We start from the raw sequence: 24841 nt of genomic DNA, 5'->3' as shown, positions 1-24841 counted from the left end.
ATCTCCTGCATTATATCACATTACATTTTCCCCCCCATTTTCCACAATTTCCACAGACAAATCTAGATTGAAGGATCGTCCACAAATCAGCTATAATCATCAGGGAGAAGGTTTTGTGTCTCCAATTATGCCAAATCATGATAGTTGCACCTTCGTGCTTCTTTTTGCTGTACAATTTCTGTATTGCTCAAGTTGAACAATATTCTCTCATTCTGCTCAAACTGTATCTGTTCCAAGCTAAATACTGCAGGTACATTTGAAGGGTAGAAGTAGAATCTTGATCTTCTACTAAAATTGGATGGTGATCTTATACCAGGGGTGTCAAACTCCAGTCCTCAAGGGCCGCTGTCCTGCAACTTTTAGATGTGCCTCTGCTGCACCACACCTGAAAAGAATAATTAGGTCATTAGCAAGGCTCAGGAGAACCGATCTACACAGGGAGGAGGTAATTAAGCCATTTCATTCCACTGTTTTTTACCTGTGGCACATCTAAACACTGCAGGACAGCGGCCCTTGAGGACTGGAGTTTGACACCCCTGTCTTATACGATTTGTCAGAAATATATATAAAAAAAAGAAAGAAAATAAGTACTAACGGTGCATCTATTGAGATGCTGATTTTGATTTTCCTTGTATCATCCTGCAGAAATGACAGAAAATCTGATAGTTTTAACATGTTCTTCGAACACTTTACATTGCATTAAATGCTTTACATTGAGCAGGAATGTTTTTTTCTCTGCAAACTCTTCAATGACGCATTTCCTGCAGCAGATAGCCATCATAGACCAAGGAGGTATCTGCATTTACAACCACATATACTCATACTGCATGTATGAGTATATGTGCAGTGAGTAATGCAGATACACATCAGAGAAATATGTTCATACCGTGTCATTGCACGTTCCCCCTGAGGTGTTGGATTTAAGTCATCTGGAGATAATTAGTGTGTTGTACCTAAAATCAGACAAATGCGACGGTCAGAGAGCGGTTGAGATCAAACTTTACGTTTTAGGGACGTTGTTGTTATAGGAACACCAAATAGTAGTGCCATTAATTTGAATCTAATTTTGGAGTTTTAAAAACTTAACATTTCGAGAAATTATGAGACATCATCCAGCTGCTGGTATAACTTATGGATACTTCATTTTTATTTGAAATGCCAGTGCTCATTTAAATGAATATGGTTTTTGGTCATCCATACATTTTCAATAGAGATGAGGGACATTCTAGACACCCTTCAACTTTTAACAAAAAACAGTTTTATGTCGATTTAAGATTTTCTGTCTGAGCAGAAGTTGATTTGATAAATCGACATATTCTGAGGTAGCTCTTTACTTTTATTTTGAAAATGAATTCAAAACATGTGCAGATGATTCTGTTTAAAAAAAAAGTTAAAATGCACCCAACGTTATGGTAATCATCTTCATAATGTGTACGTAACTTTAGTACCTCATATAATTAAAAAAATGAATATTTTAGATATCACCTCCTCTCACAAACCCACACAAACAGAAGCAACCTTTACCACAGACGACGTGCGAACAGAGTTCACCTTTTCACACCTGCATCGGTTCATCTTCGCTTCAAACACCAGCACCTCAACGGGGCTTTCAGTTTTAAAAAGTTCAACAAATATCTTACAGAGCAACACTGAAAACAAGAAGAAGCGCTAGCTGAATCATTTTTGTTTAGTGAATCAAAATCCAAAACACAGATGATCACATTTTCTGGAAGTTCAAAGCAGATTTTTGACCAAGTGTTCCCAGTAGATCTACAGATGAAGTTAATAAAAGTCCCGTCTGACTAAAATCTGGGTGGTGGGGGAATTCAATTTGGAGCCCAACTTTCAGGGAACATTACGGATGTCTTTGTCTATTTGATTAACCGTTTTCCTCTTGATGTGTTCGTGCACATGACACATTTTTTTTTTTTTTGTAACAGGTCTATTTTGACATTTAATTTTACCCTCCAGAGTTCAGGTTGGGTTTTTTCTGCGTAAATCTCAAACAATTTCAAGGATTTTAACAATTTAAATGGCAGTTTAAGATTATTGCTGGACTTGCTTTTTTTTCTTTCTTAGATATGTGAAAGATGAGGCAAAAATATTGACTTTGATTCACTTTTTTGTATAGCATTTGATTTAATATTCAGATCAAATATTAAATAGTAGGGTGTTGAATATTTAAATGCCACTTTGATTACGTGATGCTAATATTTAAATCGGTATTAAAAGGGCTGAAAGCCTCCAAATTGTCAAACATTTGTTAGTTTTTAGATGGTCTAAATGCATTAATCCATACAGTTTTGCAACACTTTTTTTTTTATTTAAATTTTAAATAAACACCTCGAAGTTAAGTTGCAGCAATTGTGGGGAAACGGAGGCAGGACTTTCGTAACATGCGTTTCCGCAGCTGCAAGCAACAGAACGGTACATCACGTTCCACATCTGACAACATTTGGGGTTACACTCCGTTTACTGTAAACACAAAAACACCGTTTGACTGAGCCGTGTGACGGAGCTGCAGGAGCGGCGTGACAAGCCAAAAGCCGATACCACTCAAACAAAAACTGTAACAGAAGCCGCTCTCAGGATGAATATCACCTTCTGCTTGCTGAATCCAGACTCTTAATCTGACTCTGCGCGGTTAGCGTGATGCTAACCGTATATCGCGGTTGGCGTGATGTCAAGCTCGGTATGACTTCATTAATTTACAACAAAAGCATCATTGTTAAATGAAAACTAAACTACAAGTAAGGGAAGATATTTACATATAAAAGTAATTCAGTCAGTATGAGAACATAATGGTTTAAAGTCTTTATTGAAGCAAACTCTGCTATCAATGCAGAAAGTTATAGAAACTAAAATGGCTCAATGTGTTTAGTTAGGCTAGCTATTATATACTGCTATATTAAACAGATTTAAGTGTTTAGTGGTGTTAGATATTTAAAACAGTAATAATCACTAAAGCTCTCTCCACAAGTGTAACACTGAAGTGAGAAACTATTTAACATATTGATTACAGCAAGTAACCTGGATACAGTATTTGACTGATTATATTGACTAGGTTGTGTTGTCTTGGTGATTAGTTTTTTTTTTTTATAGAGTAGTAATATTGATTTTAATACACGTTTATTTCACATTTGTTGAAATATTTGCCACATACAATATTTGACTCATACATACAATAAATGTATGAGTCAAAGATTTACTGAAACCAAAATAAATAAATATTACCAACATTTTTTAAGTGTATAAATCGCCGTAGGTTGACCGGCGTACATTACATTTCCATAGGTTGAATTCAATGAACAAAGTAAAAAAATTAGAGCAACTATAAGTCACAGTTTAACAGCTGCTGGTAAATCTCCTGCAGTGGTTTAAACATTTCAGTCTAAAAGGCTATTTTTTTTTTAAAACAAACAAAAAACATTTTGACAAATGAAGTTGCACAACTCAACTTACATCCTGAGGTGTTCTGATAGTATTTTTCATTAAAATACCCCTTTAAACCACAGGAATCATTTCTATATGAAAGCTACGACTCCTCAATGAAGCGCCAATGTCTATATAATCCAAGTTTTATGGTTTCTTTAAGTAGATATTTCTATATAATCCAAGTTTTATGGTTTCTTTAAGTAGATATTTAACTTTTTTTTGTATAATGTTATACTTTTTAGTTGTTATACTACATCGTAATAACAAAATATGTTATCGAAAGATATTTTACCGTTTTCACTTCGAGGCTGTTTACCATCCAGGTTGTTTTTATTTTTTGTTATTGAATTAAAACTAAATCAAAAAACGTGGTTAACAAACTATACATAAATAATTACAATAAATCAAAAGATTTCAAGCCACCATTCGTTAAAACTCATTTTTCCCCGACAGGGTAGAGAAACCCACCCATGCATGCTAACTGCACCATCACAAACATCCAGCAACAACTTACACCAAAAATCGTACATTAGGCATTTTTCTTAACGTGAATGTGCGAAGCCCCCTGTTATGTTTTGAGCTGCTATACTATTACTACTAAGCAGGTTAAAAGTAATGTTAAGTTTTATAATTTGGACAATTTTTATTCTAGAGAAAAGTTCAACTTTTCTCACAAATCGTTTGAAAGCTTATGCATTAATTTGCAATAAAAGCGCTATTATGACTATAATTTTATAATAAAACATATAAAAGATATTTTATGATATGATACAGTCAGTTGCATATTGTCTGACTTGTATTATAATAATACAATACTTATATCTATATATTATTGTTTATCACCCATTATTATTCATATATTAGCGTGTATAAATATTTGTATATAGATATATATATATATATATATATGGAGCAAGAGAGGCTAATATTTTCTTAGGAATATTTCAGTGCATCTTCCACAGTGCACATCACAAGCCTGTGAGGTCTACGATTGCTTTGATAAATATCGTATCATCTCTCAGATATGGGCTCTTGCCGGCCAGCTTAGCCAGCGGACAGAAAAGCGGGCAGCCGCTGGCGATGTTCATCTCGCTGATCGGCCGCTGGAAGGAGGTGGAGGAGATGTCTGGTCGGAAAGCGTCGATGATGTGCTCCCTGTTGTTCTGATCCAGGAGCATAAGAGTCACCTGGGTGGAGGAAAGGATGGAGGAGGAGGAAATCAGCTTCTGTTTTCACAAGGAGGTCAATCAACACCGATGGGGGAAAATTATTCTTAATCTACGGTACCTTTTGGCTGAAGGGCCACTTTAGCAGAGCGTCGCACTTTCCCTTCATGACCACAAAGAACAGAGAGAGGTGCGTCCCCCGTCCGGTCCCGTCGCCGTTCAAATAAAGCCTGAGACACATTTTGTAGCCGTATTTGCTGGAGTAAAATGCTGCAAAGAGAGCGAGAGAGAGAGAGAAAATAAGGAATTAGAACAAAAGTCAAAATCCTGAAGTGTCATCAGACTCAGTTTGGTTCCCTCCCTGAAAATAAACATTATCACAGAGATGTGGAATCTCCCCAGTCTTGCAAGACAATAAAAATAACACACCAACCACGTGCTCTTTTTTTTTTTTTTCACAAACACAAAAATCTTTCTATGAGGTCAGAACCAAATCCCAGCGATCCCGCCTCTCGTCTTACCGGGTGAGAACATGGCAGGCGTTCGACCGGCCACGGCCTCCTGCCTGCGCCGGGAGAAGTCAGTGATTTTCCAGACAAATATCCCGTCGTAGGTGCAGTTCTGGAGCTCGCGCACCAGCTGCTCGGTCTCCGACAGCTGCAGGTCTCTCATGGTCACCGTTCGCTCGAGCTGCCGCACTCTGTTCGACAGGTTTTCGATTTTCTCCTGGTCGAGTCGATGCTGGTGGGCGAAAGCCTCCAGGGTAAGCGAACTGCGCTCCACTTCCCGGTTCAGGACACACACAATGTTTTCTAAAGCAATTACCTGTCGGGAAAACAGCAACGGTCATTATATAATCCCTGTAAATACAGTTGAAAACAGATATTTATATTAATGACTGACTTTAAATCAAACTTAGCTTCTTCTAAGTCAAAGAGGATTGCCATTATAAAAATATTTTTTTTATCGTCACATTCTGAGAAAATGAGAAGTTTGCAAGACTGTGATCCTCAGCAAAGAACCAAATTAGTTTCAAAAAGTCTTAAGAACAAGTCCATATTTTAGAGTGAATGTGATAAAACTGATTTTAGCTACAGCTTATGAAAGGATACCTGTGATCTAAAGGGCAATTCCACTAAATAAAAGGTATGAATGTAAACTTTTCAGATTGAAGAAAGTCTAAATAAATCTCAAAATGTCATTTAACGAAACATTTCTTCAATTATTTCTACAACTTCCCTAAAATAGGAGGTGTGTAACTTGATTTAATGCGTTTTTTTTCTTTGGTAAATGTAACCGTCTGCCTTCATTTGCGTCTATTAGAAGAACCCATAAAGCTTGGAAGAGAGGCTCACTTTTTTCTCCAGGTCTACAGGCTGTGCGGCGGCTGCAGCGCCGTCTCCCTCCTCAGGAGCTCTGTACAGACCCAGACCCGAGTCCTCCTGCAGCTCCCCGGATCCGAGGGCCTCGCTTCGCGGATGGGTCATCGACAGCACCATCGGCAGCAGCAGGCGCAGATGCTCCATGGTGCTGCTGTGTTCATGGTCGCTCAGCTTCCCGTTCTCTATCTAAGGAAGAAGAAGAAAGACGATTATGATTTGTTTCAGCACACAGAAAATGCTTTTAAAACTCTGTCAAGAAGAACAACAAACTTAATTGATTTCTACAAAGTCAGCAAATCATGTTTCATGAGGAAAAGGTCATCAGGGTGATGGTCGCTTCACCCTCCATGCCTTCGCCATGAGCCAGCGCCACGCCACGCCCGTAAGTGACAGTTTTAAATGATTTAATGAACAGAGATGTAAAAAAACCCCCAAATTGTTCTCATGGGTTTTGATGAAAAACATTCCAGACTTTGACAGCAGGTATGCGAAGCGTCTCAAGACTCTCTGAGGTATTACATAAATGTGGTTGAACTTTGGCCAAAAGACTTCTTCTGAACTGCACACACACTTCCAACTAATCTGCTGTGAAGTGCATGTAAACAGGAAGAACTACTACAAACATTCATTGGAGTGTTTTATGTGAACTCAGTCGTGTTTGGATGTGAGAAAATATAATTGTCGCTGACAGCAGACAGCTGCTGTGTCTGCTTATTAATCGGATTAATCAATTATTGAAATAACTGTCAACTTAATTAGTAATCGAATAATTGCTAACTGGAGTAGACAGACTGGAAAACACCTGACATTTACTGAAAGAACAAAACCCTCAGAGCATTAATAAAGCCAAAACTGTACTAACAATAAATACATTTTTCACATGCTGATGTGAGAAGTATTTTTCAGCTGTAGATGCATTGTTTGCTACAAATGATCAAGCATTCGGAATTGAAATATTTGTTTATTTGCATTTTCTTCTAATACTTTATTAAGCTTCCAAACCTTTTCTTCAGTTGCATTAAGCTACGACAGCATTTGATGTTAAAGTTTAACATAACGGAGTAGTTTATTGCACATACCACAGTTTTACAGCCCACTTCGCTGAATGGACAGGCGCTCTTGGACTTGACACAGGATTTGATGTGGTCACTGAACTGCAGAGAGAGCAGGCGAAAGGGAAAATGAAGAGTTAGCATGGAGTCAGCTCAGGAATAAAAGTAAAAGCAAACTACATGATACTCAGTCAGAAGGAAACTAACAGGTCAAATGGGGGAATTATCAGCTTGAAATGAATAAGTTTCACTATTCAGAAACCCAAGTATCTCTTAATTCTGCTAAAATGACAATTTTCAATTTGCAGACATTGGTAAATAGTGCTGTGCATGTTCATTTCTATTAAAATCATATGCTTAGATATATTCCTTTCAGACATTTGCATACACTCATGATATGGGCTGAGTGGTTTATTTCTAATTTCTAATCTCCTTCCTGAAAAACAAAACAACTTGAACATAAAAATAAAAAACGTCTAAGCAGAACAGCTCTAACCTTTTCTCTGGGGATCTTCTTCTTGCCGCAGTCTTTACATTGTAAGGGAAACTTGAGACAGATCTCATCGTGGGCCTGAAATTGTTTTCATAAATCAGAACGTCATCATCCATGCTCACGTTTTTTTTTACAAACACAATACCAGAAAACTGTTTTAATGCTCAGAACTCCACATATTTCTCACCTTAATGTCTTTAAAGTTGAATGTAACTTTGCAGTATTTGCAGTTGAGCGTTCTCGCCTCGCATTCCCTCTCGTTGTGTCTGTCCTTGTCCTTGAGGAGGATGGAGGCCTGGCAGGCCTCGCACTGCACCCGTTCGTATTCACAGCGGCCTTCATGTTGCGCCTGACGACGTAGAAAATGACGATTAGATGTTATAGGCAGTTCTCATGCAAGGTAAATATGTCTGCCATTTGTTTCATTATCTTTCAGTTCACGACTGCCAGACGAGTATTGTGGCGTGTCTGTCCAATTTACGGCAACTAAACCTCATAAGATTAAAAAAAAAAAAAAAAAGTAAGACTTTTATCTTTTATAAGTCACTGAAAATGCACTGAAACAAATTATGCTCTTAACTTGGAAGGTGTGGTACAGGGTGTGTTGGTATTTCAAACAAGATTAAAAACCTGTTTTTCTGTTGCTTCTTTTAAGCAGACGTTTTACCTTTGTTGAGAATTCAAAAGAAAAACAGGAAAAAGAAAAGAGTGACTTCTATATGAAAAAAAAAGAAATGCTAATCCTTTCTTGTGCATCAAGAAACTATATAAAGGCCTTTTCAAAAAACTCACTTTTAACAAAAGTTATAAAGAAGTCAGGAAGTAACTGGATTATGTAAATACAAACATGAGAAGTGAGGAAATATAAAAAGGGAAATGGAAACACAGAAACAAATTAGTTCGCTTTGTTTTAAAAAAATAATTTGAATCTGCGAGGCATTTGGCGGCATTACTACACTTAAAACCTGCGACAAAGGAAGGGGCAGAGCTTGTTTGGAGGAAGTGCTTCATCAGGAAGTACTTTCTCCTAATGAATGGGGACAGCCACGCGTGAGCTGCTCAGCGAAACAGTCAGGTATGTTGCATGTTTTTCGATCTCAGTCATTTTAAAACTCACAACCCATAAATCCAAAAACCAAAGTGAAAATGAGTCATCTTGAACTGGTGTCTGGTGAGAAATCTGCCCGTACTTCGGCGCTCACAGAACGGGTTAGCCACAATTAGCATCTTTTTCCAAAGCGGCACTGCCTTCTCGGCCGGGTGTAGAAAGCAGCTGGGAGAGCCGACGGTGACTAAGCGGCTGTTATTGACACATATTTGGGTGTTGCAACTAGCAATCATTCCCAACAACCAACAGCATATTTCGATCTGCCTATGCTTCTTCGGAGAGGGCGTCTCAACCACACGCTCACATTTTATTTTGCACAGCATGCAAATGTTGGGACCGACTATACATCCTCCCAACACAGCATCTTAAAACTTAGCAGGTCATTTCCCTTGTATCGTCAGCAATTAGAGTTCAATGTCACCGCGGCATCTGGTAAACTCCCTTTATATATATATATGACGTCCATCTAGGATCTTCTTTGTAAACCAACCCACTAACTACATCCTGGCAGAGATATTTACACCACAAACAAGCTGCTGACAAGTTGGTAATCAGTAACGTAAAATACTGTTTACATCATTTACTGGGATTTTTCTAACCCTTCCCATCAAATCTTAATCTTAGTTCTCGATAGTCTGCCTATATAGGGCAGATTTACAGTCAGTTAATCCTCCTCCATCGTCTATCTCTCCTCCCTTATATCAAATGGCCTTCTGGTACTTTCCAATGAGTTGTTTGTGAATGAGGGACTTTCCAGCCTGCATGTTTAGTTTCACTTCCTGTTTCTGCACAGTGTGAGCTGAAGCAGCATGCATGAGATGGAGGCCATAGCGAGCTTATTGAGGAAAGCACGCGCCAAGGATTGCTAGTTCAGGTCACAGTGACATGAATAGACCGTTGGTTAACCTGGGGTAACCTGACCCCTTAGCATGACATGAGGCTTAACATGAGGTCAGAGAGAGACCAGAGCGGTTCAGTGTAGCACCTCACCTCGTACTCTTTTATATATCCAGTCCAGCTGCAGCCCTGGTTCAAACACCTGGCAGGCAGACTCGCTATTTCTCGACCGGCTGCGTTGTCTGGAAACGCCTGGCGGACAGGAAGAGGGGCGGGGGGCGACAACAAAGCGTTCAGTGGACATAAAAACAGTCATTATACCGACAAGAACACACAGTGCACTTCATTGTGTGGTTGTGGAAACTCCCTTCAGACTGTGTGGTCGAACATTCACCTTTAGCTTAAATGAGTAGCACACAAAAGTATTCACCACCCCTTCGTCATGTTACAAAAACAAACTGCAATGCACTTCGTGTGAATGATCAATACAAAATAATGCAGGCAGAAGGAAAATGAAACATCTTTTTCCAATTGTTTTACAACCAGAAATCTGAAAGTACAGCATTTATTAGCATTCAGAGCTACTGTGTTCAGGCAGGCAGTTAGCTGCACTGGATTTTAGGGGTATCAAAGTAAAAAGGGGGGTGGAATACAAAAGTTTTAAGACCTTTTTTGAAAACTGTGTGCCTTTTGTGGCCATCTCACATTTTGGTCTACACAAGTAGACCAAAACACTACTTGTGTTTTGGTCTATCAATAAAATCAATTAAAATACGTGACTGGAACAGCATAACACGTGGCAGAAGGCACTCGTACTGTCGTCTTACTCCTCTCTGGAGACTCACCTCGTTGCTGTTCAGGATGGACATGGGCTCCTCATAGATCTCCTCTTGGCGGCAGGCTTCACAAGGCTTTGGACCAGTGCTAATAAAAAACAAAGGGATTGTGATTTTGTCTATTTAAACAGCAGCTAAGACCTGCTCCCCCATCAGCTCCTGACCAACACGGATCACAGTTCAAGTAGATCAACAGAGGTGATATAGAAGGGACGTAGAGCAGAAGAACAATGAATGCATTTGGTTTTTGAAGCCAAAAACCAAACATCAGCCACATTCAGACAACCTGGAACCTGGATCACATGACCTGGGGAAGTCATGTGATCAACTTGCCACACTGATGCACTTTGACACCAGAAGCATTGCAAAACTAAAATCTCACAAGGTTTTTAGCAGATATAAGCTTCCAGGATTACACCAACAAAACATAGTTTAATTATCAATGCTATGTGTGGTAAAGTTGAGTAATATTCAGCGACATTTCATCTCGTCTTTATGTTCAATGACGCCACTGTGGATCATTAAACATAACATGACGAAGCAGAGTATTATAAGACTTATATTATTATTATATTATAATCTTATATTATAAGATTTAGAAACAACTGTTGAATGGGTGAGAAGGAAAGATATGGGTAGATTAAAAAAAGAGAAAAAAGAAACACCTTGGAATGAGTCAGCAAAGCTGAAATGTGTCAGCATGACCAGATCCTCGTGATTCATCAGATTTAGTCCAACCATGTGAGAAATGAGTCGGCATTAAGAAAACGATGCTGGGTGCAAAAAAAAGCAAATCCAGACTGGAGCAGAGACAAGAATGCGGGATGGCGCTGAGGCATATCCACTAAGAAGGGGAAGCATTAAGCCGGCAGAGTGTTGGGGGGGAGGAGGAGGAGGAGGAGAGACAAGAATGCGGGATGGCGCTGAGGCATATCCACTAAGAAGGGGAAGCATTAAGCCGGCAGAGTGTTGGGGGGGAGGAGGAGGAGGAGGAGGAGGTCACACGTCACAAACTGGTGGGTGGTCTAAGGACCTTCGGTCTACCTGGTGAGCAGCTTGAAGCAGTGCACACAGAAGCGGTGGCCACACTGAGCCTGGACAGGTTTCCTCAGGACCTGGAGACACTGCTGACATTTGTACTTATTCTCCATGGGCACAGACAGCACACTCAAAGGAATTCCTGGTAAAGAGTTTTGAGAGTCCAAAGAGATGCGAGCCATCGTTCTCCATGAAACTGATGATGCACCAAACTGTGGAAGGAAAGCAGCAGAAAACAGAGGTCAACACTCCCAATGTGCGCTTTGGCTTGCAAATATATGCAAACCGTCAAAATTTTTCCACATTTCTCAACTTACAACCACAACCTGCAGTGGGTTTCATTGGGATTTTACAGACCAACACCAAAGTCAGGCCAGCCATCATCAACTGATTAGCTTCCCCGTTTGTGCTAAAGAAAATTTTCTCTACATCATGACACCACCACCACCAAGTTTCACTGAGTTTCCTACAAAAATATTAACTGAAGGAAATTAAAATACAAATGCTCACCATTCTTTTTCAACTTTATTTTGTATAAAATTTGAAAACCAGCCATCTGCTTCTACAGGTATGCACATAAAATTCCAGTGAAATATTTTGTTTGCGTGAGACATGGGATGCGTTGATACCAATACAAAATGGTAGTCAAAAGGTTTATGTGTTGTCCAGCTTTAAAAAATGAAATTAATTAATGTTGTCAGAAACTCTTTCTTCTGGTTTTAAAGCGAATGTCTTGGTTCTGGTGCAGTTGGACTTTCTTATCTTGCGTTTTCTCTTAACTGTGTTATTGGGTCTGTCAAGGTAGAACAGATGGTTACAGAGGGGAAAACCAACTAGCAGATTCGAGACTACTGCATTTTACGACTGAGCCACCATGCAAAAACCATGATAAGCATGTGTCTCTGTTTCACTGCAAACAGATGTGGCCAGGTGCAGCTCTTTCAAATTATATTCAATTACATTCGTCTACTGCATCACAGTAAGCTGTGCAGGTTTAAGAACAGAAAGAAAACATGACTGCATGCTTTTTTCTTATTCCCATTTATACATTTGTTTTTCTCCAAACTAACTTTTTCAATGAAAGAAATCCACAAAAATCTGTTTTCTATGCGGATGAATGAAAAAAGACTATGCATGCAAGCATGATTTTTCAACTGTTGAATAAAACTTGTTGACCTGGTTTCTCCAGAAGATCTGTACACAACGTGAATCCTGATGTAACAGAGATCTTTGCAAAAAGTCCTAGAAGTCACATAACAAAATTTTTGCCATGGAACATGAATAATTCCCGTAATGTTGTGCAAACTTCAAAAGTGGTTTTGTAACGCTCAGATTCTTACTTGCAATAATTATGCAAACCCTTACGCATAACCACGCCTGCACTGCCACCTACTTGTCAGTACAAGTAATCTGCACGAAGGCTGCAAAAATACTTAAAATCGTTTAAGTTCAGTTTGCAGATTTTTGGGAAATCTAACACCAGAAATGCAACACGAATTAACCCTACTAAGCTTCTTATCTGGTTAGTCACAAAAATATCACTTGTTGTATTTTTAACTTCATTATTCAGTACACATCTTCCTCCCACGCTCACATTTGCATCGGCGCTTTACAGCACACGAACCCAAATTGGATTCTGAAGTGCACTTCTCGTCTGCACAGTGTACGTTTAACGGTGCAAGTGGTCTGGTTTTCTCTTTACTGCCATCTGGTGGATTAAATAAGAGCCACTATTTAATCCACCAGATTAAATAGCGTCGTCCTATCATTTACGTGATAGGACGACGCTGCAGGTTTTATTTATAAAGAAGCACATTTTCTCAATACTACTTTGAGCACATTTTTTGTATAAGTGATTTTAGAATACAAGTATTACGTTAGAAGACGTTGCTGTTTGCGGTTGCACCAAAAACTAAAGTAAAGCGTGTTCATTCTTAGGTTTGTAATTTAAGTCTTTAACCCTGCTTGATATTTGTTGAAGGTTGTCTTTGGTCAACGACTAAGACTTTTCAAGTAAATGCATTCTTTAATGGATTTTGTAAGACTCGACCAACTAAAATAATGTCTAAATTCATCTGGTTATTTGGTGTACATTACACATGGAAAGCCAAAAGTAAACAACTGCGTGAAAAAAAAAAAGAACTTGCAAGAGACAGAGAGGAAATGCTGTCAGTCATTGTCAGTCAACCCGCTAATTACAAGAAACTAAATCATGAATTTTCCCCCTACCCTGTTGGGCTTCCCTATCTGGAAATGCTTGGAAACTTAGTCATCTCCTTCCATTTGATTACCAACAATAAGAACGTGACAACATTTTTTGTTTTTTCCCCACTTGAAAACTAAAGTGATTTCTACGATTGATTAGGTGTTGAAGCTAACATTGGCTATAAAGACAAAGGTATTACTCATTTTCCATCACAATTTTTTCTGCCTACTTTTGGCAAAGTCTGAAGCAATTTCTTAACACAACTTCACTTATTTTAGTTCATAAAATTCCACTGAGGTAAAAGAGTGGGCATGTTTTTGATTTCCATAACTGATGCTTATACTTCACAGCCACTGCATGTCTGCGTTTGTGTTCCCACAGCAGAAAAACAGGGGAATAACTGAAAGTTGGTGGAAATTAGATTAGATTAGATTAGATTAGAAGGACTCCCCCTCCATTTTTGATAAATGGAAAAACTACATTTGTTCTTCCTGGGTTTACATGTTGCTGACAGAGTCTAAAATTAAACGTAACCAAATCCTGTTTTCTGTGAAACTAGTCATTAAATCAGCAATTTTCTCACAGAGAGGACATCCTCTGAAAAACTTCTGTATGGGGAAATATGGAGGGAAATGAAATAAATGCATTAAAAAAAAAAAAAGAAGACAGAAACCACACACGCAAAAACACCACACCAGTAAACCAGAAAACCTTTCATAAACTCCAGACGGCTTCAGCTGGAATCCATGAAAAACATTTCTTAGCTTTGAGACAATACAGTAAATAAATAAATAGATATTTCATATGACGTCTGTCCATCACTTCATATCCAACAACACTTCTCCCAGGATGAAATCAAGGAGGCTGAACGCATTTTCAAATTATATTAATAAAAACAATTTATAAAAATGCTAGATATTTTCAGTGGCAAAACTGTACATACTTTAAGTCACAATAATTAGACAGTATAATGTTGAGTGAGGAGATTTTCTACACATCCAAATGGCTGGGTTAATTCTTATCACCTCTCTGCAGAAACCCATCTATGGCCTGATGCCTGGCACTACGCTTAACTGGAAGTCTAAACTGGTGAAATTCTGTGGAGTTTTCCCAGAGCTGCTCTGGTGAAATGACTGATATTTCTCCATGATGAAACTCTGACAGAACACTGGAGTTTCAGCTAGTTCAGCCGAACTAGCCCAACTTTAAAAACAAATACAGCAAAGAAAGAAAAGGAAAAACTTGCTTAACTCATACCAAACACAGTAACTAGGTGTGATGTATTTGGCAGATACTGCTGTGGTTACTTTGTGTATCAACATAAGCTCTGAAGGTAGCAATTACAGATTCCCCGATTCTAAGTTTGGATCACTAACTATAGTCTGTCTCCGTCTTAAAGTCGGAGGCAGAAAAATGCATTTTATGTTCGATTTCAGACACAGACAAAGAGCCAATATGAAAATGACCTTTGATATGCAGTCTTAAGGGCAGGGATCTGCAGTCATGGCTGTTGCATGCCTTTTAGATTTCTCAGCAAATTTGGCAAGAATAGTCAAGTCAAGGTTCATTTTTAAAACAAACAATTAAACGACCACAGCTGGCCAAAAATTGCTGAACAAACCATTAAGTAAAAAAAGCAATGAATAGTAACTCTGCAAAAGAATACACACAATCTTTAAACAAAGGTAAATAAAAAGAAAGTCTGCAAATCTACACACAAAAATAAGTTCAGCTTCCTTGCCAAATTGTAACAAACACAACCTTGTTGTTAGTGCTGCCCAGAAATGTGCCATCTGTTCAATTGTCTAAGAACACCGATCTCACTACTACAACGATATTGCTCAATATTGTCTCTACGTCAGTGACGATCTCAGTTATAAGGAAACTGAACAGGATTTCTACTTACCGAAAACACTGTCAATCCTTACAGCCTGAACTTTGAGGGTAGTATTTGTACAATCTAGTCACACCCAAAATGACGTCAGTTGACGTAAAACTATATGGACATTTCTCAAGAGTATAAGAGTATAATTCTCTTCTGAGCTCTAGCGCTTTTATTTTCGCAAATAATTTCTATTCGTTTACTTTCTGTTGTGTGTGTGTGTTGTGCCATTGTTTTTAAAGAAAAAACCGTGCTGCTTTTTAGCACTTAATTTTGCCACGAAGAGCAACAACGCTTCGTGTAGTTAACCTTAGAGCTAAATTAAGTAGATTATTGCTGCAATTCGTTTATAAGTTACTCGCCAGCTTGCTAACTGCTAACTTACTCGTTTAAGAGCAAGTGTATACCAATTTTAGACAACTAACCTCGGAGTCTTGGATGTTAGGTTGGACGGAAACCGAAACTATTCACGAACAGACAAAAAAACGAACTCTCCTAGTTCAGTCCGTCCGTAGTTCTAGGTAGTTTAAATAATGCACAACAACTTCCGCTTGCGTTTTTTATTCTCTGCACAAGCTGTACCAGATGGGGGCGCAGTTGCGTATCAGAGTGCCCAAAAATTATGCTCAAGTAAAAGTAGCACTTAACTCTAGTAAAGGTAAAGAAATTAACAATCCAAGAAAGAATAAAAAGAGTATTTAATAACAGGGGTACACAATTTATCTGGTTTCATGTTTGAAAATTATATCATAAGACAAATAACGTTTTATGTAAATTTAAGTAATTTAAATAAAATAATTAACACAAATAAATACAAAATAATTAAGAAGAAACACCAAGTTTTTCTTATTAAATGGAAAAAGACAACAGAGTTAATGTATAAACAAGAAGAAGTCTAACAAAAGTGTACGTTTGTGTCTGGTGCTTTTTGTGGCTAAAACAAGCTTCTTCTTCATTGACTGAAATTGGTGTTTAGAGATATTTGAAATTTTACTCAAATAAGAGTAGCAATACTTTAAATTAATATACTGAAATAAAAGTAAAATCAACAGTTTACTAAAAGGTTGCTTAAGGATATTTAGCTGAGCTAACGTAATTAGTCTCACTTCTGGCATTAAACATTACTGTCTCATGTAATTGCACAATAAATACATCAAAATGTTATAAATTTAATATAGATTCACATATTTGATTAAAGAAAATAAGTAGATGACATGACATTTTTATTCATTATATATATATATATACACACACACACACACACACACACACCACTGGCTCCAGTAAAGTTATGTGGATGCATCATTTATATGGAGTACATATGCATTTTATGCAGTGATACTTCTTAGTCCAGACTGCACCGTCATCATGGTGAGTTACTACCCAAAGAGAAACATGCATGAGCAATCCCCCAACACCGGACATTTTCATGCCATTATTTCAAAGAAATTTCGTCTTCAAAAATGTATCTTTTGTTTATTATGAGTTTATTTAGTGTGAAGATGTCATAGTACTCATTGTTTGATTAATTTTAGTAATACACAACTCATTTTAAGCATCGACTAATGGACACCGACAAGAGGAGCTGGCAGGTCGAGAAAATCCAACCCTAATGACGCAGCATCATCGACGCATGCGCAATACGTTTGGATAACAATGTGGCAGCGCTTGTCAAATCCCTTCATACGGCTCAATCAAACGCAAAGTTATTTAACATCTAAAGGGTTCAAAGGTACGAATTTACACCGCTGCTCTCTACAAAAGCAATTACAAAAGCATTTTAAGCAACGAGTAGGTTATTAAATTATTTTTTGCTTGCCTGTTTAGCTGCGTGTTAGCCTAGCTGCTTACTTCTAGCAGTCTAAACAGAACGGTACAAGACGCTGGAGTTTTAGCATCCGGTTCAGTAGTTCAATGGAGAGCTATGGTATTAATTAAATGTTGATAAACGTATCAAATAACTTACATTTATCATAAAATGGTTACATTTCATTAAACGTATAATGAATTATACTTGCAGTATTGCAATTACAGTGAACTGTTTGGATGCAAAAACATATTTAAGAGTTGAATTAATTAATGTCTAACAGTAGACATAACATTGTCGTAGTTAATTATTTCAAGTTAAACAATTGCTATGTAACAATGGGATAAATACAAAACTAATTAGGTATAACTTGTGATTTAAAGTTTTAATTAATTGTTTATTTATGCCTCTAATTTACATAGTTAAATAATTATAGATTTTTTTTTCATTTACTCAACAGAAATGTTTACTTTATTAAAATGCTATTGTCAATACAGTATACATTTTATGCAACAGAAGTGCTTGGATTTGGATCATACTGTTGAATATGTAATTGCATTTATTTTACTGTTGCTTGTAGATTAGTGACATTTAATATTTTAAATGTGTTTAAAATGTTGTATTTTATTTTTTATTTTTTGCACTAATTTGATTTGCTGTCATTTTGGCAAGTTTGTAAATGAGATTTTGAATTTCAGGTGAACTTTGCGTTAAATAAAGGACACATTTTAAATGCATCCAAGCTCTACTTGGCTGTAATGTGTAATATGAATTTGTCATGTAGTTTTCACACTACTTTATTTCATTACCTAATTATTGACTTCTGTCAGATGCATGAGTCTAGATAAATTTATTTTAAGAGAAAAGGTAAATAAACTAGAAAAATGTTGCATTTCCTGCAAAAATGAAGTGTGACTGCTGCAAGTGGAACATTTTAGTGTCTAGCATCTTGACCTACAGTAAAATAGACCATGCACTGTGGGGGAAAGAAAAACCATGTAAAAACTAAAATTAGCATCAAAAAGGCCAAACAGGCTGGTCATTTGTTAAAAGTCATCATTCATTTGACATGTTGCAGTAGAAATATTTAGCTTCCTGCGTCTTAACACTGTTCCACCTCTGGCTCAGCTCTGCTCGTCCACCGACTGTTCACGAGTGGTGCTGAGCTTACCTACAGCTACAATGGGCTGTACCCTGGACACATCCAGACCAACTCCTTCCAGAAAGCACTGCTGGCCGTCGGATCAGGAGTGGCGGCTCTGCAGGACCCCTACAGACACGGTACAAATCCACCTGAAGAAAACTTCAAGCAGTTTCCATACTTTTGCTGACTGTGTGAAAACAAATATTTTATTGTCCATCCTTGTTTTGGCGTTTTAGAATTCATTAATAAAATACTATTGCTTCTGTGTGATTTGATCAGTTGTTTTAAAACTCATCTCTCCTCCACATTAGCCTTATTGTTGTTGCTTCAGGCTTCTTTCTTAGCACAGTTTGCAAAACTGTCAAAAACAATAAAACCTTAAAAAAGGGCATATTTAAATTTTCTAGATGGAAACATTACCTTAAGGTTAAGCTTTAAGGTATTCCAGGTCTTGCATGTATTCTTCTATAGTATATACTGTAATGCAGTATTTTCACTGTGATTTATTGCCGCAGCTTAGTGTCTTTAACATCAGTTATTCTTTGTTTCAGCGAGACTGGGTATTTGGCAGATAAATTTCACATCCTAATTTTCTCAATCACAAATGAAACAGCTTTGCTGAAATGGCATGCAGCTTCTCGTTTTCAGTAGCTTAAAATGGAAAAACGCTCACAGCTGAGGAGACACCTGTCAGCTGAAAGTTAGCATCAGGTTTGTCCCACAGATTTCTGTAAAGACCCTGACTTCCTGCATCTACTCTGTGTCTGAACCTTGCTGTTTCCTTGTGATAGAAACGCCACATGTTTGAATAATCACAATGTAAACCAATACTGACATAACTCAGATTACGTCATGCTTTGGTAGACTCAGAGGCAGCTTCTCAAATGTAACAAAAAAACTCCCTAAAAGGCGCAGAGGAACAAAACAGAGCTGTATTTGCAACCAGTGAGCTGCTCTGCGGGTGTAGACATTATACCTATAAACATTCTTTTATATTCTGTCTAAAATTTGTGATGTTGAGTCTAATTAGGCTGTAAAAACTCCATGTAGTGTTACTGATGCCCTGGATCCCTGTGCTGGCTTCACAGACATGGTTGCTGTGCTGGGAGAGACAACAGGACATTTAGCGCTTATAAATCTAAGGGAGCGGATGAAAAATGACCCCGAGGGTTACACGATCCTGACGTGAGTCGCCCTGGTTTAGGTTAAATGTTATTGTTTTGGTCAGTTTGCCCTTTTGCCAAACATATTCTTGCATTTTTGGCTCAAGGTCATATTTTCCATCCATTTCTTCCTTCTGTTTCTTAACCAGGCACTTAATCATTGGTTATTATTATATTTCTTCTGGTAGTTAGGTATTTTGATAAGCTATAAATAACATTTTGAATAGAAATTTTCAAATAAGTAGCATTCTTTCACTGCATTTTGTTGTTTTGAGGCCATATATCACTCCTACTCCACTCAGCCTCACGTAAACTAGTAGAAATGTAGTAGATGGTAGAAAATCATTTCTTTTAGTCAGTTAGCCACATATTTTTGCAGAAAATAATCTCTGGATTTTAGAAAATTGCTTTAAATTGTTACCTGTTGTAATCGCATCCATTAATTTGATGTGTTTTCAGTAGAAGAAAAATATTTAGAAGAAGATAACTTTAAAAAAAAGGGTAGAGAAAAGATCAAACCTTGCCACAACAACAGAGAAAAAGTCTGGCGAAGGGGTGAAATGACCAGCATTCTTCCACTGCATGGATTCATTTTGATTTAGTCTTTTCTTTGCTATAAATTGACGCTGCAGAGAAAGGCCAAGAATCCGTCTGTCTACGCTCGATCTGGAAAAGATGGCTTCCCTACCGGTTGGGTCGTTTGGGCGAGAGTATCTCAGATTTCTGGAGGAGAATGTACGTCTTTGCTTATGCTCAACAAATCCAAATCCAGACTTCACTTGACTCATCCTGTTGCCACTTATCTCTTGTTTCTGATGGATGAGCTGTCTCTCTTTTTCTTTTTTTCTTTTTTTTGCAACTTGGCGACAGAAAGTGACACCTGACTCCAGAGCGGAGGTGAAGTTTGTGGACAACGAGGAGCTAGCTTACATCATGCTGAGATACAGAGAGGTCCATGACCTGCTGCACACCTTACTGGGCATGCCCACTAACATGCTGGGTGAGTCAAGCTGCACGTAAAAATGAAAAGAGCAACAGTTCCAGTTCTCTGTAAACACTCAAAACCAAAATAGACTTCGCGAAATCTTCACCCTTGACTGACTGCCTTGTGATCTCTCCCCTTCCTGTTGGTAATTTGCACATTTCTCCTGGTCCTGGTTTCAGGTGAGGTGGCGGTGAAATGGTTCGAAGCCGCTCAGACGGGGCTTCCCATGTGCGCCCTGGGAGCCGTGCTGGGGCCACTTCGGCTGAATGCAAGGTGCTTACGCACAATATGTCTGATTGGAGCTCGCTCTGTTTGAAGCAAATATGAATTGTTGTATGTAAATTTATTTTTCGTTTCAAACCAGCGCTGCTTGTGCTGATGCACTTGAATGTTCCCAGAAAAAGATGAAGTTTTGGGTTGATGAGGACAAGTTAATGTCCCTTAAAAGTAATGAAGATCCTTGAACTTTTTCCACATTCATCGTGTTGCAATCGCAAATTCCAATGGGTTTTATTTTGAGTGCATGTATTGGAAAAAAATGGAGCACATATTTGGAAAGGAAACAAAAATAAAATATATATATTTTTTATTTGTTTTTAATTTAGAATTAAAGTCGATCTGTCGTTAACTTGTAGAACCACCAAGTCTGTTTCCGTTTTAAACGTCTAGAGCTGTATCCTGCGGCCCTTTGTACCTTTCAGATCGGCTCTTAATAACTCTGGCTGAAAATAATAAAGTATCTATCAATGTTTCACAATATTACATAATTTCCCAAAAATGTCACCATGAAATAGAAGAAAATGTATCCATCCTTTTCAGGCAAGCATTTTTTTCCCTCCTCTTTATTTTAAAAATATTAAAGTAGACACAAAATGGAAACATTTCATAAATGATAACACATTTCCTCTAGTTGATATTCGTCAGAAATAATATGTTGCCATTTTTCAAAGCGTCACATAACATTTGCATCTATTTCTAAGTGAGTTTTATTTTGCATGGCTGAAATGGCTTTTGACTTTGGCAAAGCTGCAGAGGTTACATTGATTTTCAAGATTTTCTGTTTGATGTCTGAACTGTGCAGACTGTTAATTTCATGAAGACGCTCAAGGATTATGCAAATACTTTCAAAGCTTTTGTGACCAGTAATCGATCAATCAACCATTTTTAAGCAAAAGCTAAGACAATTAGTCTTGAATTAATTCTGGAAGACCTAAACACATGAAAACAGCCTGTAATACATAACCATTAAAATATAGGAGTGCTTTAGATGACTTCCTGGTTTTTGATTGGTTTAGACTGGGGCGTGGCAGAAAGATGGGTTTCTCCAGGGCATTATTCATAGAATAGCCACCATTGTTTGTTGTTGTTACCACAGCGACGATATGGGAACATGATGTTCAACTATAAACCGTCTCTCTTGTCTGTTAATCGTTAAACATTTCCTCATTCATTCACTGTCATTTCCTGTCTCTGCCCATCTGGATTTGTTGATTTGCTTGAAATAAAAAGGTTGTGGTAACGGCTTTTAACTGTACTCTCCTGGCTTCCTCTCTTAGTCGTTTGCAGTCACTCTTCACATCGTTGGGCCCCTGGGCCCTGCAGAACGGCAGGCGGGCCCGCTGCGTCCTCAGCATCTTTTACGAGAGGCGATGGGAGCAGAGCCTGGAGGACCTCAGGCGGGAGCTGAACATCGAGCCGCCTCCACTCACACTCAGTGCCTCAAACAAGAGGAGGACCTGATGCAAAGACACAAATATAACAGGAACTTCTTCATAAACTGATCAGCAGCCAAACCAGAAATATTTGAGGATTTTTTGTCTTATTTGATGTAATTATCTACAGAGGACATGGGGGAACTTTGATTCTGGGAAAGACTGGCTCATTGACTCAGTTTTCAACACATGGCATGTTTAAGTTTCCATTTCCTTCTCATTGCGACTTCATCCTTCAAGAACTTCAGCAGTCAGCTTGTGATTCGTTTGGAGCAGGAAATACCAAAAATACACTTCAGATCCTAAAAAATAGACGGTTGTATTAGCAAATATAATTTTCACATTATTATCAATCATTATCATTATTATCAATATCATCTCTCAGCAGAGTCTTAAGTGCTTCTGATTAATCCCCTTTTCAACCGAGTTGGTTAAGTAGCGTTGGTGCAGCTGCATCCGTTTAACCTTTAGACCTTCTTATCACATAAACCACTTTTAGCAAGAATGCCATCAACATGAAATAAAGTTGTGAACAGGAGTTTCATTATCTGCTTTTTGTTCTGACTAATAATAGCACATACCTAATAATAATCAAATGCAGTAAAACCACATTTCCAGGAAATGAAAGTCCAGGAAGTCTGTGATTAATTTAGTCAGAAGTTCTGTAGAAATGATACCGTTATACAGCTGGTCTTTCCCTCCATCGGTTTTTAATTTCCACGGAAAATAGCGTTTGTCACTGTCCAACAGTAAGTATATGATTACAGAGAAGTTAGCTTGTAGAAACGATTGAAATATTAAAGATTGTGTGTAACCTTTAAAAATGAACACAGAGCACAAATAGTCCAACAGTTATTGTTGTAATAGTCTTAGTTTTTAACTAAATTATGATTTTATGTGAAATGTAAATAGCCGTGGAAAAACAAAGCAAAACACAAACCATGTGTGGTTTCATGTTTTAACCTAACTGCTGTCAATGCTTTAAATATTTAGAATGTTTTATATCTCCTGGATAAAATAGGTTTTGGGACTAGTCAACTTTTTTTTCCTCTGGGAAAATATTTCAAGTGAGGCAAATTATATAAAATCTTTTCATACACAGAAATCAACTCAAATTTCTTTACAATTTTTGAAATAAGTATTGAGTACAAAAACATAAACGGCCAACAAGATAACCCAATCCTATTAGATATCAGTACTAATTAATATTAACTGGTTAAGTCCTAATTAGTGTTACCTCGGGCGACACTGGAAAGAGGCGTCTAATTAGATGTTCTATGTTTCCTTGTGTGTAGAGAATCTCCTTTTGAAAACATCTGTTTTGCATAATAATAATAATAATAATAATAATAATAATAATTTTGTCCAGAATTGGTGATGACACTAAGAATACAGTAACTGTGTATTGGTTAATAACGCAATTATTTTTAGAGTTGAGATGATGGAATAAAAGAAATACATGTGACACTAAAAACTTGGTTTCTAATGTGTATTTTTGCTAGATTGTAAAGTTTTAAATGTAAAAATGTAAGTCTTTTATTCCCATAATGCACACTATTTGAGGAGAAATAGAAGTTCACATTACCCCAAAACCACCAGAACAAGAGTTAAGGTCAGAAGGTGGAAACAGAACATGAGGATGTTCTTCATATGTTGTACTTTATACATCTGGCGAAAGAATAAGAGAATAAATAAGCAGAGATTCTTAAAAGATATCTTAAGACTAAAATGGGGCAGATTTTTCTGCCAGACATCGACCCCAATCTTCTGAAAATTATATTACCATAAGAAATGTTTTTTACAACATCATATTTTAAAGTTTATGTTTTACATAAACTTTATGTAAAAACATAAAGTTTATGTTTTTACTTCACATTTCCCTGTATCAGTTTGATCCTTTCATATAAATCAGGGCTTAGAAGTCATGGCCGAAATAAAATAGGAAGGATATCTTGTTTCCATCATTTTTTTTTTCTTTCTGTTTTTCCATAACGTCGTGTGAGGCTCACTGGTTTTTACTCAGTGTTAAAGTTTTTGTAGCTGTCTGTGGTCCTGGAAGCTCAATTAGGAACCTTTGAATGAGGAGCAAAACTGAACGGACGCTCATGGAGGCCTGATTAGACTTTGCTGCCCCCTGGTGGTTTGTTGAAAAGCGTGCATAAGGGAGGTAGATCAGTCAAATAAATAGCAAACATGCATTTTCGAAACTATTCCTATCTCACTTATTATTAGATATCTTAGCTTTTTGTATTATTTTTTAAAAGCTACAAACAACAATCATCTCAACTTTGAAGATATTTTTTATTCTGGCCTTGTTCTTATACATTCAATTTAAATAACAGGTTTCTTATAAATTATCCATGTCCAAATGTTCTTACTTTTCCAGACATTTTTAAGTGTTTCTGTCTGTTTTTATAGTTTTCTAGCACAGGAAAACTACAAAAATAGACATTTAATGAGTTAAAGTTTTCCATCTGTACGTCCAGCAATTTATAACATATTACTGAAGCTGAAAATAAATTCTGTAAAGTAGTAAATGTTTCTTTGCTGTTTTTTGTTTCTTTTATTGAATCAAGACGTTTTATATATATATAT

General features: G+C 37.4%; 2 protein-coding genes and 1 long non-coding RNA gene across 5 annotated transcripts; 2 read left to right on the top strand and 1 right to left on the bottom strand.

The window, feature by feature from the left end:
* Positions 1 to 608: 608 nt before the first annotated feature.
* LOC107838310 (uncharacterized) lies at positions 609 to 3967 on the top strand. Its single transcript, XR_001664376.1, has 2 exons — positions 609 to 3561; positions 3596 to 3967. It is a non-coding gene; the product is annotated as an uncharacterized LOC107838310 (long non-coding RNA).
* traf2b (Tnf receptor-associated factor 2b) lies at positions 2300 to 16085 on the bottom strand. 3 transcript variants are annotated; one of them, XM_007569127.2, is made up of 11 exons: positions 15861 to 16085; positions 11354 to 11559; positions 10319 to 10397; positions 9627 to 9725; positions 7716 to 7877; positions 7532 to 7606; positions 7063 to 7137; positions 5957 to 6169; positions 5123 to 5426; positions 4723 to 4871; positions 2300 to 4622 (listed from the first exon to the last, which is right to left on the bottom strand). In XM_007569127.2, the coding sequence occupies exons 2-11, from the start codon at positions 11527 to 11529 to the stop codon at positions 4404 to 4406; spliced, it is 1551 nt and encodes a 516-aa protein (XP_007569189.1). In that variant the 5' UTR covers positions 11530 to 11559; positions 15861 to 16085; the 3' UTR covers positions 2300 to 4403. The 3 variants fall into 3 exon arrangements, with proteins under 3 accessions (XP_007569189.1, XP_007569195.1, XP_007569209.1); XM_007569133.2 differs by lacking the exon at positions 15861 to 16085 and adding an exon at positions 15460 to 15812; XM_007569147.2 differs by lacking the exons at positions 11354 to 11559; positions 15861 to 16085 and adding an exon at positions 10975 to 11205.
* A 955-nt stretch (positions 16086 to 17040) lies between these two features.
* On the top strand, positions 17041 to 23719 carry coq4 (coenzyme Q4 homolog (S. cerevisiae)). Its single transcript, XM_007569161.2, has 7 exons — positions 17041 to 17167; positions 18371 to 18523; positions 19475 to 19571; positions 20182 to 20284; positions 20420 to 20549; positions 20714 to 20807; positions 22091 to 23719. The coding sequence occupies exons 1-7, from the start codon at positions 17092 to 17094 to the stop codon at positions 22272 to 22274; spliced, it is 837 nt and encodes a 278-aa protein (XP_007569223.1). The 5' UTR covers positions 17041 to 17091; the 3' UTR covers positions 22275 to 23719.
* The last annotated feature ends 1122 nt before the right edge of the window (positions 23720 to 24841 follow it).

Source organism: Poecilia formosa, unplaced genomic scaffold, assembly GCF_000485575.1.
Source record: "Poecilia formosa unplaced genomic scaffold, Poecilia_formosa-5.1.2 Scaffold6, whole genome shotgun sequence".
NCBI classification, from domain to species: domain Eukaryota; kingdom Metazoa; phylum Chordata; class Actinopteri; order Cyprinodontiformes; family Poeciliidae; genus Poecilia; species Poecilia formosa.
This window is presented reverse-complemented; position numbering and strand designations above follow the sequence as displayed.